Genomic DNA, 14,780 nt, shown 5'->3' with positions numbered 1-14,780 from the left:
TGGCGATGTCTGGTGCTGAGGTGGCATTCAGCCAGGTCTCCGCCAGGAAGGCGATGTCGGGTGTGGTGGAGTCTAGGAGGTCCCAAAGTTCGATGGCATGCTTGCGAGCGGAGCCGGTGTTGAGGAGGATGCAGCGGAGGTGGTTGTGTTCTCTGGCTGGTGGTGTGGAGGGTTGGATGCTGGTGAATCTGCAGTTCCGGCAGGTGAAAGGCCCCTGGGTGCGTTTCGGGGTGGCCCGGTAGCAGGGGTGGTCTCGTCTGGTGTTGAGTGCGTGGAGGGTGCTTGCGTCGTAGTGCAGTCTGGCGTTGCGGGGGGTGCGGGTTCTGGGGGTTCTGGTGCTGGGTGCGGTCCAGGCGCGGACGGGTGCAGACGGGCTTGCCTTCGGTGCACCCGCTGCGCTCGGCCGCTGTTCGCCCGCTTCGCGGCCTCCATATGAGGGCAGAGGGAGGGAGGAGCAGCTGGAAGGTGGGAGCGGGGCGGCCAATGGGAGTGAAGGGGGCGGGGCAGCAGGGGCTCAGCGGCGAGGGAAAAACCCAGGGAAAAAACGGCGGGAAAAGACGGCGGGAGAGGGACAACAGAGCACAGGGGTACAGAAAGCAAAACACAGGGGCACAGAATGAAAAAACGAAGTGGCACAGAAGCCAAGCGCAGGGGTACAGAAAAAAGGGAGCGAGTAGTCAGACGGCAAAAGCGGCAACGGAGGTTCAACCCACAGGGGGCTGCGTGGCAGATGGGGGAGCGACCTGCTTGGTGACAGGGTCAAAGCTCGTAACCCCATTGGTTCAAAACCGTTGTGGTAAGCCTTCTACTGAACAAACCCACTGTGGACCCAACCGACCCCCTTCAACTACTGCCTGTACTCACTCCCATTCATCTAAAAATATTGAAACATTTCTTCCTAAAATCTACTTAAATCCCTTCAATTGCGCCCATTCAGTTGTTGCTGCATGCCTCTAACTTTATCTCTAAGACATCATATCCACCTATCCTTGACCTGTGCTCTGCTTTCATCACAGTCAACCTGCAACTCATGAACACTCTTCCCAGTGCATATATAGCCACACAATATCACATAACTGGCCACCTTCCTATTTCTCAAACCACTCATTCACTAGCTTCTGGTGTTCCACAAGTTCAGTCCCTGGCATTCTCTTCTTCTTTCAATTAAAGGTGGAAAGGAATTGTCTAAAAACTCTGTGAAATTCCGCTGAGTTACGCATGCGGCAGAATGCCTGGCCCTTTATCCTTGTGCGTGTGTGTGCTCCCATTTCTCAAATGTGCAGTGCACGATTTTAGAGCAACCAGTAACTATGTGCAATGTACTAGTTTTCATTGTTCCCATGTATTTAATAAAGGTGCCCTGCAGTTGTCTCTTGGTGACTGCCCCTCTTGTTCATCTCTACAAATATACAGACACATGCTCCCAGGCAGCATCTCACCGTCCTGTTACCACATTCTGCGTGCGGCACTGGCAGTGTGCCAGATTTTACCACAATGGTAGCATGGGGTGTGGTGGTAAATTATGAATGAAGCTCACGCAGAAAGAACAAAGGCACGGCAATACTTGTTTCTCTCTCACACCAATACATTTACATATGAGGGTCTATTGGGTGGAGCCAGCGTGTCTCCATGGAAACCACACACCAGCCAATCCTTCTGTCTCCCTGAAAGGGGTGCAATAAATGAGCATGCCCGGGAAATTCCACTCTGCTTGTAGTCGGTGGAGCATTTGCCGAACTCCACACTCTGCTTGGAGCACGAAGTTGCAAAGCTCTGCGAACTCCTCCCACCCCTACTTTCAATAAAGTACACATTCCTGCAAAATCATCTTATTTGGTCTCTCCTGCAACCTAATTGTTGTTACCACAAAGATATTCTGCTTTGACACTTTCTCCCCACCATGCAAAAGTTACATTCACAGACTGTCTCAGAGTAATCAATCACTGCATGGCCCATTGCTTACTCTTGTTAAAATCTGCAGACAACTAAAGGACACCTAGCAACCACTTATCCATTGCAGCCGCGTCTTTCTCATGCACCATTTAAATCCCCTAACACATTGGCCCCTCATTTATGAATCCAGATCTACACATTCACATCCAAATGAAACTTCTGCACTGTGTCTAGCAAACAAACCTCCCACTTCCAATTTGTGAAAATAAGCAGAGTTCACCAACACCTCTCCTTCAAACCACCCAGGGCCATGAATAAATCTGTAGTTGAACTATCACTCGGATTATGGAGATTTTACAGCTTCAGATAGCAGACTGGTAACACCAATCTAGGTTATGAATCCAAACAGCAGTAATGACCAGCACGAAAACATAAACTTTAAATATATATATTTGAAAATGCAGCTATTCTTCCCTCAGCACCTGAAAGTATGGCCATCAGTTTAACTGAACACCAATGTTCTTTAGAACTAATCCTCCACAACCTTTCAGACTATGTAAATACCAACTGATGCATTGTCGTGTACAGTCTCTGCTTACTTCTGGACAACATTTCTATGAGAAAAGATACCTTTTGTAAACTGAGGCGCATACACCATAGGAGAAAGTCTGATGTTTTAGTATACAGCTCTGATAAGTGTACTTTCTTTTCCATCAATGCATGAAACCAATTTGCTAATGAATTGTGGTTTTGTATTGCATGCCTCGCTAATCTCCACAAAGGCAGCTCTGAGCGCGCTCACAACACTGCTATTACTTCCAGGGTAGCCATCAACATACAGCAAACAGGATACCTTTCAGAAAATCGTCTTTTCACAAAACTAGGGTCTTGATGGACAAATCACAGGGTTTGTGACTTTAAAAGCTCATTTTACAATGTACATTGAAGCCAAACATGAGAGGCCTACTCCCTAAGCAGCTGAGGTATGCATCAATGTTTTGTTCCCGCAACAGTGTTCACTAACCATTGATCAGTTGCTTATCCCCAAGTTGGGTTGGTAACTGATTAGAAAAGAGCAGCTATCCCGTAGGGATAACTTCCCCTTTGGATATTGTTTCGGGGGAACAAGCATAGGTCCTGACACCTACGTTATGCCACCCCACCTTCTTTATGTGTTCCCAAAGAGGAACCCTTTTTTTTAAGCCAGCACCTGTCAATTGAATGAATACTGGCTATTTAAAAAAAAAAAATCTCGTTTGTGAATAGTAAACGCAGGGACAGAGATTCTGCGTCCTATGCAGGCTCCCATCCCTACATCCAAACCCAATTATAAGGGTTCCCAAATAGCAATCTGCCTAATTTAGGCAAGTTTTTCTCAGACCCCCAGCGTATGGTCAATTTAATATGCAACACGTTAGTATATAGATTGCATTGCAAAATGCTCACCTGTTCACAAATCAGTAATATGCTAATTCAACATCCTGGTTAGTGAATCTGCCCCCCTTCATACTTCATAGGTAAGTGAAAAGAGAAAGCCTGGTCATGGTTATCTCTTGGGTCTATCTGGTGTAAACCGAGTTCACTTTTCTTTGTGACAGTTTTGTAAGAATGTTTGTGCAGGTCAGATCAGAATACTAAACTGAACAACACTCAATACAAGGATTTCAATACAAGGATTTCAATGCGTGCAGTTTTGTCCCAGTACTTACCTCTGCAGTTAAGCACTGGGTGCAGTTCTGTCCCAGTACTTACCTCTGCAGTTAAGCACTGGGTGTAGTTCTGCATGACCTTGACAAACCTACAGAAAGCGTAGAATCCTGGAGAGACTGTAGAGGATGAAGATACTGCAATCAGTGATTCTGCAGCACCATTGCTGAAGTCTAGGTCCGAGTACAAAGTGAACCACATGGCTGTAGCTTGAAATAATGTTCTTCGCAGTGATAAAATGTAGTCTATTAGCTATAGAAATAGTTTCCCGTCCTACCACACAATTGCACTGCGCAGCAAGCTATGAAACAAAGGAACCACAGACAACAATGATTTATGATTTGGACACTGAAAACTAAAGCCTTAAAATTTAGGCTCCAGGCAATTTTCCAGTCGTCCTTATAAATATATAGTTATATTTGATAATACAGATTACATACTTACATGCAAGTTGCCACATCATTTCCTTTAACATCCTTATTTGTTTTTAATTCTGCATTCTCCTCCACCTGTGAGATTGAGAGCAGATCAGTAAGTGACATGTTTGAGCCAGCATTAGAGATGACATCGCTGATGAGCACACCTAAAATGCTACATTCATTGTTTTATACGCAGCTCACATGTTTAAGACCTGTAAAATGTAAAGTAACCGATGCATGTAAAAAGGGAAGGTACACCACTAACACCGTGCAACACTTTACATCCCACACTAAATGGAACTTCTTCGATGTACAGGTGCAGAATAAATTGAGCAATATAGCAAGAGAGATTAATGTGGTATTCAGCTCCTGCAAAAACATCTTTCTCAATCATCAACTGCGAAGCCCAAACAGCAGCACAGGGGACTTGCACAATGTGCTGGAAAGTTGTGTGTGTACGGTTCAGTGAAGTATAATTGGTTAATGCCACTTCCCAGTAACAATCCACAATCTGGCATGCTGTACAGCAGAAAATGGAATATTCCCAATTTGACTGAACACTGCAGAGTTGCTTCAACACTGAATGAACAGGATAGAACTGGATACATTTTACTAGGAACCTTATGCAGGAGTACCCTTTTCGGTGGAAACATTAGCTGAGATGGGTGTTTCGACTACTCATAAGCAGCTCAGTTTGTCAAAGAAAATTCCTCTAACAGTATACTCTGTTTCCAAGGCAACCATTAATATCTACAGTCCATCTGAGTGTGTGCTTCTTACCATCATGATAACTGCTGCACTTCATTAATATAATACTGTGAGGGTATTAGTCACCGATATACCCGTTATGCTCTTATAACACCTTTCTCCTCCCTTAAATGATTGAGATACCCTTCCCCAGCCATGGAAGGGACGAGAGATAGCCAGGCAGCTTTAAATGAGGAACACTGAGTATGGTCTTGTCCCACGTGTGGCAGCTCAACGTTCCAGCTACTCACTTCCTTTTTTCTTATACAGATAAGAGTCTAACATAGAAGTATACTGAAAAATAAGAAAGAGGACAGTAAAATGAGGAACGTGTCTTTATTCTTTCATTCTACTAACCCTCCTTTTGTAATACGTAGGAACATTTTCAAGGCCAGCAACATGGCTGGTGTAGCTGCTATCACTCTATGAACAGTTCACACTTTGATGATTTTCAACATGGAAAGCCTCCCTGAGCATTAATTCACAGAAAGCATGTGGTATGGCGCTGGTTGTTAACTAAATCGAAAAATGAATGTTCCCTAATCGCTTCATACTGAAGGCTAGAAAAGTGTAAGTCACTGACCCCCTTCACACATCCCTCAATAGCAATCAAGTATAAGCAATGGGATTAAAAGTACAATGGATATTTTAGAAGCCTTTTCTCCTCAAACGATTAGGTTGTGTGCTTAATAAGCCCACGATCTTTGCCCAACACAGATAAAATGTAATAGAGTGGTCTCAAACCTCCAGGTTGTAGGAGCTCTTTTATTTACAAGGATGGTCTGGCACAAAACAGAGAAAGTCACACGGAAGACAGATATGTGCGAGTAACACCATATGTTGTTCTTTTGTAGTTAATGCATGGAATTCTATGACACCATGCCACACATTTGGTATCTGGGAGTTTAATAGTTTTATAACTAAATATTGATACAACAATCATGGGTTTAAAATTAAAGATGTTCTACAGCGCCTCACTGAGGCAAGGTAGATCTTCTTGCACTAGGCTTGTCACTCTCTAGATGAGACTATTGGGAAACCTGTTGTGCATTTGCATTCATCATTACTCAGGATACTTGCACAGGGATATGGTGGAGCAGAGTGTTCAGATCAGTTTTGCAAACAACTCTCATTGGTTCAAAGAAGACAATGCTACTGGCTTTGATTACTGGATCTCCTATTATTTTTTTAGTCATCTTTGCACGTTTAATCTAAGTCTTCAGGTTAAAGAATACAAAGAAAAGGGAAGCAGCATTTACAACCCACGCATGACATTACACAGCAAGTATTACAACAAATGAGTCTTAAACATGCATTCCTTTACCACGCATATCTTTACAACGGCATACTTTAGGAAAAGGGGCGTTGGACTTCTAAGTCTACTGATGTGCAGACTGATGTTGTAATAGTAAATTATACATCTCAAAAGTCAAACGCTTTCCCTAAGGCATGCTGTAACGATATGCTGGTAAAGGAATGCATAGTAAAGACGCATTTGTTGTAATGCCCGTGATGTAATGGCATGGGTGATAAAGCCATGCGTTGTTGCGACATACAACCCAAAGAAAATAGCACTAGCTAAGTGAAGTATTATCCCACCAGCCCTAGCACTAAAGTGTACTTCTTTTTAGGCAGATGTGCATATGTGTCCAAGTAAAATAGTTCTATTCACGTTTCAAGAGAGTCAATAGTTAAAGAGGATTAACAGCCTATGCTGTATGCTGTGGTTGGCTGAAGCAAAATATAAATAAAGTTGAAAAACTAGTAACTGAAGAGGGCTGATCGAAAATCCCATCTCTGTATAAATGCATTTATTTAATTTAATACTTTTTTTAATTAAATGTGGCTGGTAAAAAGAAGCTGTCCCCAGGTGAGACCTAAAGGAATTATCCCCCAGCATCCCAGACAAAAGCAGGTGGTAAAGTATCTTAAATAAACCATCTGACTGAAGGACTGAGTTGTACATTTATGGGATTATAAAAATCGACATCCTGCAGTTCTTTTGTTCATAATTATAATCTCAGTTGAAGAAGACAGACTATTCACTAGTTACCATATTAGATTTCTTTTAGTTACTATGTGCTGAAAAGATGTAAACCCAAGACTGTATGAGGGTTCACCCATTTGTCTACTACAATCAAACTTTGCTATACACTCAAGTTAAAGTCTGCAGGGGACATAAAGTTCTATGGGTTTTAAGGTCAGTAGCTGCTTCTCTGCTTCTAACAAAAGGTCTGAAGATAAAGAAAGGAGGTATCGGAAGGGTGGGAGACAAACAATCCTGACAGACCCTACCTACCTTTACAAATTGATCTCTTTCACTCAGCTGATAAAGGTGAAACAAAGAATGACTTCTGTCCTTACCACACCTGTGTACACAATCCAGTTGAAGGAAGCCAAAAAGGCCAATTTAATGAAGTGGCTGGGCCTTGCCAACTTAGATGATCAAACAGAGGTACAAACAAAGCTTACAGCCCTGGAGGTTTAAAATCCTGTATGCAAGAACAATGCCCCTCAAGCGAGAATGGTATCATCGTTGCAGGACCTGCCCCAACACTCACTGCTTGTACTCTCTACTTGCACCAGACAACTCATCTTGTACCAAGGAGGCACTCTAGCACTCCCAATTACTACTACTCCTATTGTGTCCCGAAGAGTTAGTACAGTACTGTGGCAATAATGGGGAGTAAGGTAAAAAATAAGGTGATGTATTCCCAGGCACCATGAACTCTACCTAAGGAGGACACATACCGAGATCTGATCCAAGCAGAAGAGGCAATGTTTGAAAATTAAACAACAAAAAGAAGACACCAAAAGGCAAGTGCAAAGTTACAAAGTAAAACCAAAATGAGCTATTTAAACAAGCAGTAAATGGAGTTTTCAATGACAAGGGATATCTGATCCTCATATCATAGGAAAACGTAGGAGTGGATGACTTTCATGTACTTTGATTGTGGTCTGGTCACAGTCGATGCATGCATTTGGGCTTCAGTATTTTCAAAGCATCTTTGGTAAATATCCAGTTCCGTCCTGGCTTTGAGATAATGCAGAGACACGCCCATTCCTCTGAGGTTTCATACAGTCAGAATGCCACGTTTACCCACAGAAAACAGCCTTTTTACCCATAAGGCAGATGGGTGTAAAACTAGGTAAACCACATGGAGGGTCAAACTTGGAGGAGCAATGGTTACTGGATGTGAGCTTTAGCTCCACAACAGCAAAGCTTTTAGTATTGGATTATGTATAAATGCATTAGTTATTCAGTGCAAAAATACCACATGAATCCACTGAGATATTATCCTCGCGTTGTAGGATAATATCACAAGTCAAGCATCTATTCATATAAAGGCATGTTAACAGTGACATGCAGATGATCATATGTTCATTCTGTGCTTTCATCAAGGCTGCAGCGAGATAGACTTGTCGGCGCAAGTGGTACACTGAGTCTCTAACATTCACAGAACCACACATATTTTTTACATGGATACATTTTCTCGTAACATCAGTATTACAAAAACACTTCCGTGTCCCATACACATTAGAGGGAGATTTTAGCCAGAAGACTACGACTGCATGCTGTCTGACTTCATTACAACTGCTTGCTGAGACTACCGGTTCCCTGGCCTATCTGGGTTTGGGGTCTCTACAGACAACAGGCTTCCCTGCTACTCTCATACTTGGGTATGGGTGATGATGTCTTCCTAGGTGAGAATTCTGAAGGGTGGATTAGGGCTTATCCTGCTGTGCTCTAACATAGCTTAGGTAGGAATTGCATATAGTGTGCATAGTGACAGTAAGGTTGGACTTTTCCTGCGTTTCACTTTTCTTCTCACCATTTTGCTTCTAGTATGTTGCATCATTCTAATTATTGTACTTCATGCCATTTTAAGACGCAGCTGATTCAATAAACCTTATTGAACCATTTCCAGCCTTATTTGTCTTTGAATGTGTGAGACTAATGTAACTGAGAGAAATCATTATGTCATGGACTCGGTTGGCACAAATCATCCCTGCTCTTGGAGATAAGCTGCTGCTAGCTAGCTGAAATGGATCAGGCCAATAGTTGTCACCTGATGTGGGATTGGACTCAGTTCCCCACAATTCAGTTGATGATGTAGCCCAAATCCAGCAGCCTCATTAGCACAATGAGAGCCAATACGACAGCTAAACATTCAACATCCTCTGGAAAATATGTGACAACAGAGAGAGGAGATGAGAGCGATTCTGTGACACATGGCAGAATTAAGGACATGATTATTGGGGACTGGCAAGATCCTAATAAAGGCTTGATTCCAATGTTTTTGCAGAAAATCTATGTATTCAAAGGGGAGGATCCTCTTCCCCATGATATATAAGTGGATGTGATCTTAGCTACACTTTTGACAGAACCTGTATCAACCGTGAGGATTTGACGACAATCAACGCCTCCGACAAAAGGGTGCACTCTGCTATGACAAGATTTTTCTCCGCGATTAACCTAGCTCTGAAGCCTGAAATTTATTCAGCTTACACGGGTAAGACTTTAGTGAGAGACTTTGATATGTTGGCTGTTGCTCTCCAGGAAGATCACAAATGTTCAGAACTTCTGTCTTCAATGGACAGTCTAGGATCATGGCTGACATTTCACGTGACATTGTGCGAAGTAAAGCAATTATTTCTTGGAGTCTCATAGCGGCAAGGCAGAGCATCTGGATGAGAGAGTGGAGAGAGATAGCGGTGAAGAAATCTCAGTTTCTAAGAATACAATGTGAAGGACGGATGCTGTGTTGGGATTAAGGGCAGGAAGCATGCTCTGCCCTGTAAAGGAAAGTCTGGCACTTAGATATGTTATGGTTTCTCTACCAAATCTAATCGTGAGAAAGATTACAGGTCTTCAGCATATAGGAGACAGAAGTACAAACCCAAGAGGTATTCTCCAGGATTCTTTCAAATGTTCTGGACCAGCCAAGAAGAATTCCTGACAATTACAGAATGGATGTTACCTATGTAGTTTGTGGCAAGAGTCACTTGTTTCTTTGTGTTTGGGAACGTAATATCACAGACAGATGGGTCTTGGTCATAGTCCAGAGTCCACATACAATGGATATTTGAAGTCTGCATCCAGAAACAGGTGTCACCCCTGACTCAGATCCCAAGACAGGAGGTCAAAGGTTGGGCACTTTGGAAGGTATAGACACTCTCCTGGGACAAGTTAAATCAGATTCCATCACAGGACCTGGAATTCAAAGGAGCACGATTGCGTACACAATTTGGAAATGTTACCCTGACAGAAAGAAGGGTCCAAACCAGTCATTCTCACATTGAAAAAATCTCTTATAGGAGGCTTCACCTGTTCCTTCCTTGTTGAGGATGCAGAGAGATTTAAGCTCTACCGGTTTCTTTCTGTTCCCATGGGTAAGATTCCACATGACCAGGCTGGTAAGGTGGATTCTTTAAAATTGGTCTCTGGGTTCACTAGAAGTGATAGCATCAATTCTGTTGTCCTCAGATGACAAGGAATCTGGCTTGGTGATTCAAGCACTGTCAGATTTTGAAAGGAGTACTGTTAGCACCCCCAATCATTACAACAGAAGCCAGTTTGTCTGGCTGGTGTGCATGGCTAGAAGATTAGCAGGTTGAGGGCCGCTGGGGAGTTAACGTGGCCTGGAAACCATTGAATTGGAAGCTCAGCTGGTCTTTGGTATCACTGTCAGCAATTCACATTCAGGGAAAATAAATGAGAAAGCAGACAGCCTCAACGAACAGAGTCCAACTTCCCAGGACTTCTCTCTCCATCCACACATTTTAAGACTTGTGACTCGATGTTGAGGTCAACCAGTGCCAGACCTATTTGTATCCCCAATGGATGCAAAGATGTTGAGTTTCTTTTTTAGGAAAAGGGACAGTCAAGCACTTGCTACAGACACACTTTCATGTGCATGGCTTCCAGGTCTGCTGTACACTTTTCTTCCCTTACCGGTAATCAGACTCTTTCTAGTGAGGTTAAGGGCAGAGAAAGTCATATTGATTGCTACAGCGTGGCCACATACCAACTAATTCCCGCTTCTAACCACGATGAGTGGCTCTCAGGAATGGAAACTTCCAGTCTTTCAACCTCCTCATCTATTCCCAGTGTTCAGACAGGAATCTCTAGAAAATCTACAGTTAACTGCTTGGAGGTTAAGAGTACGGGGTTAAGACTCTAGGGTGTCCCAGATCATCTAGCGGTAACTCTTCAGGCCCCCAGGAGGTCTTCTACTCTCAAATCTGATGGTAAACATTGGCATACCTTTTCTAATTGGTGTACTGCCAGAGATTTTGATGCTACCTTTGTTGAATTCCATGTTTTGGAATTCTTCCAGGATGGGTCTAGACTAGAACTGAAGGTTTCTACTTTTAGCATCCAGTCGGTGGCCATTAAGGCATTCAGAGTTTTGTGGATGAATTTAAAGGATACAGCTGGTTTCATTTCTAGACTTTTCAAGATCTTGAGAACATTTATCTATTTATCTTGTGGGATTTACTCTTGGTTTTGGATACTTTATCTCGACCACCTTTTGAAACTTTGGAAATGTTGGATTTGAAACTCCTTACTCATTAATCGTTTTTCTGGTACCAATAACTTCTAGATGAGTTGGTTGCTCTTTCTTATAAATTTCTATTTTGCAGAGTATTCCAAGGCAGAATATTGTTATTTAAGGTTCCATTCTTTGTTCTGGAGGTAAACACTTGGTTTCACAGGGAACATGAGATAGTTTTGCATGCCTTTTGTCATCTTGTTCTTCTGAATAGAGAAGACTGTACTCATTGGTTGTTAGAAGGGTTCTTCTAGCTTATTTGGACAGGGCTCAGCCTTTTATAAAGACAGAATCATTATTTATGAACTAGGGACTAGCTAGGAAAGAAGGGAAGCCAGTGGCTGACTAGTTAAGCAAATGGGTCGCGTCCATTATTTCCATGACTTATGTTTCTGTGGGGAATGTTACACCAGTGAGAATTCAGGGAAGATCTACTAAAAGTATGTCCTCCACGATGGCTGAATTGCAAGGGGCATCTATTTCCAAGTTATGTTGGGCTGCTACTTGGTCGTCCCCTTCCACTTTTGTCAGGCATTACAGAGTTTCAGAGCACACTCACTTAGATAAGTTATAGGGCTATAAGGTACTTTCTTCTATGAAGCAATAGGGTTAAGAGCGATTGATATCATTCAAGTTTAGTTTGATGCATTCAACTACAGTTGTGAGTTTTATTTCTTGCTTGCTGCATCTCACTAGTAATAAAGTAAATCAAGTGAGGGACGTGGGGTTTATGCCTATATCACATCCTGGTAATTGCATCAAGCCCAGCCCTACTCCCTCACTTTAATTCATACAATGGGATGGAGCACCTGTATTGTATTCATGACCGAGCTTTGCACTCATAGGAAGATCAGCGGTGGGGAGTGCTTTTTTATTTACGGCTTGGTGTTGAGTCTCATAAAGCAGGACGCCTCATTAGTAATGGATTAAAGTGAGGGAGTGGTACTAGGCATAATGCAATCACCAGCACGTAGTATAGGCATTTTCAAATCTAATTTGTTACTCACATCAACATTCCGACAATAGTAGATGTTTAGAAATATTTGATGATATGAAGGAGTACTAGCTGCAAAATAAAGATAATCGGGATTTGTAGAGTATTAATTATAGTGCAAGCACTTTAATATTTTATAATATCGTTCTCATCAGCAGTCAAGCAGCCCCCAAGCCAAAAATGATAAGATAAAATTGCAGGAGATATAGCAGCTGTTTCTGCAAGGCCATGCGTTAACCCTAGCAACACAGAGGGAATGCATAATATGTACGTTTTTAAAATAGGAACTTTCATGTGGCAGAATGATTTCTCAAGTCATCAAGGCAGCGTTTAGAGGTTGTAGGAATACATAACATCACCATAAAAACGTTTTTTCTGGCATTTATAGTTCATCTTAATTTATTACAACCCTTATGTTCATTAACATGCTAATCTAAACAACTAGAGATCTCCTCTGGCTTCCGCAAGTCATAGCTTTGAAATATGTGTGTAATACACAGAAAAGATCTTGTGTCCATCACATACATATTTGCAATCAGAAGGAAGCTACTTCCAGCTCTTCGAGCATGTGATGTGGTTGGATTATGGTCTCATTCATTTATGGTGTACTGAAATATTACATTGCCCGGTAGTTACCTTGCAACATCTGTGCTGGTATATCATAACCTCACTTTATAAATATAACTGTAAACAAATGTTCTAGTGACTACCAGACTTTGTCCCAGTTTTGTTGTATATTTACATTTTTGAGCATCAGCCAAACAAAGTTTAGTTTTGTGGGGTTTGGTTAACTTCCAATAAGTAGCCATCTTTCATTTTGCCATCAGTAATGCTAGGTTTATAAATTTGCAACAGGATTTGCTTTTCATTGTTCTAGGTATTAGTTCAATGAGTCGTACTTTAGGGAGCATTAATAAGGAGCATTAATAGTATTTCACCACTTAATTCAGAACGAATATCAACCACCGTCTTCCAATAATTGATTAAACAGGGGCATGCTCATATCTTTTGGTAAAAGCTTACATCACATGGAACAGGAGATTATTTTACGTGAGTTTTGCCATCTCCCTCTAGTGCAGAAGTTTGAGGTTTCCCAAAACACTGTTCCCAGTTCACTGGATGAAAAAACGTCCTATGAGCATAATTAAATTGCAGCAATATAAAATGGGCATTCTGCAACACGCTTGGCATATGTGCCAACGTCAGTTGCCATTATTCATCAGTCATTTCACTTTTAGCACCTATCGACTATTTCTTAGATTACCAAGATTCTATTTTGTGTACATAATTAAACTGCTGTACAATATTTATGTGCAAGTTTATTTTAGCTGCCAAGCACAAGTTTTAACTTAATTGATTATTTGCACTACAATTGAGAGGATAGCAGACGGTTTACATGGAGCCCCCAAACAGCTTAACATTTCTTGCATTCTTGGTTACAATGACGAATCATTTCATGCTGAACAGATAGAAAGAGATGGCCAATCACTTTGTGGTACATCACAACATTTTACAGGAATATGAAATTACATTTTGATGGGGGTCTGCACATTAAGCTCAAATCTAGGCAGGAGTCTAAAAGAAGGGTTTTTAGTTTTGGTTTTCAGAGCATACGTTTTTTTGCAGATGATCAGTGGATGTCAATTCCAGAATGATCTGTGTTCTCAGGTCTTGCGCTTTAGCCTGGTTCTACCTCGCCAGAATGCCATGGATGGGAATGTTGGGAACATTGAATATTTTTCAAACCAATTTAGGAAACAAGTTATCCAAGAAGGAATGTAAAGGTCAATGTTAGTCTATGGGGCAGGGAGAACAGTTCCTAGGCATCCTTATGGGGTGTCCGGGAATGGAGTGCAGGTCACGTTAAGCTTACTGTTTTACATTATTCAATGCTTTCGCTTTCTAATTTAATTCTCTTAGCACTTGCAAGGCAGCAGACTACAAGTTCTAAGATACTAACTTGAAAACTGCAGCCACTGAAGTGATCTCGCTGTTGGGGTAACTTTGCCACCTCTTCCCACTCTTGAACTGTTTATTCAGACTCATTATCTAAATGTTGATTGAAATTTCCCTATACTTTTAGAAGCTGTTCTGTGGTTACTAAGTCACAGATCTAAGCGGGAATCTGGCTCTATTTCTCTTCTTAAGGACAAAGTCCAGTCCTACTACGGTTTGGATTCCTCTTTCAAGAGCCTTCTTGTCCTTGATGTCCCTATGTATTTCAGGAGGCCAGCTTCCCTACTCCTGGGAGAAAAACTTCTTAAGCTTTACATTCAAGAGGAAGTGACACACTTGTGAGCAAGTCAGTGCCAAGAACTCACTCAGCGTTGTGAAGAAGATAGATGTTTCTTGTGCACCTCATATGCACCTTTTACAATGCCATGTTCACTTAGATGCAGAATTCCTTAGCTGCCAGAGGTACTCAAGCACTTCCAAGTTTGCTGTGATTCCGAGAGGATCTAG

At 41.9% G+C, this 14,780-nt stretch overlaps 1 protein-coding gene across 3 annotated transcripts in view; it reads right to left on the bottom strand.

Moving 5' to 3' along the window:
• Positions 1-14,780, bottom strand: part of OPTN (optineurin) — a 309,738-nt gene that overhangs the window by 197,109 nt on the left and 97,849 nt on the right. For all 3 annotated transcript variants that reach the window (XM_069228672.1, XM_069228671.1, XM_069228673.1), the window contains one exon: positions 4,045-4,109. In XM_069228672.1, the coding sequence (XP_069084773.1) occupies positions 4,045-4,109 (65 nt within the window). The remainder of the gene's footprint in view (positions 1-4,044; positions 4,110-14,780) is intronic.

The sequence above is a fragment of the Pleurodeles waltl genome, chromosome 4_1 (genome assembly GCF_031143425.1).
Source record: "Pleurodeles waltl isolate 20211129_DDA chromosome 4_1, aPleWal1.hap1.20221129, whole genome shotgun sequence".
Classification (NCBI taxonomy): Eukaryota; Metazoa; Chordata; class Amphibia; order Caudata; family Salamandridae; genus Pleurodeles; species Pleurodeles waltl.
This window is presented reverse-complemented; position numbering and strand designations above follow the sequence as displayed.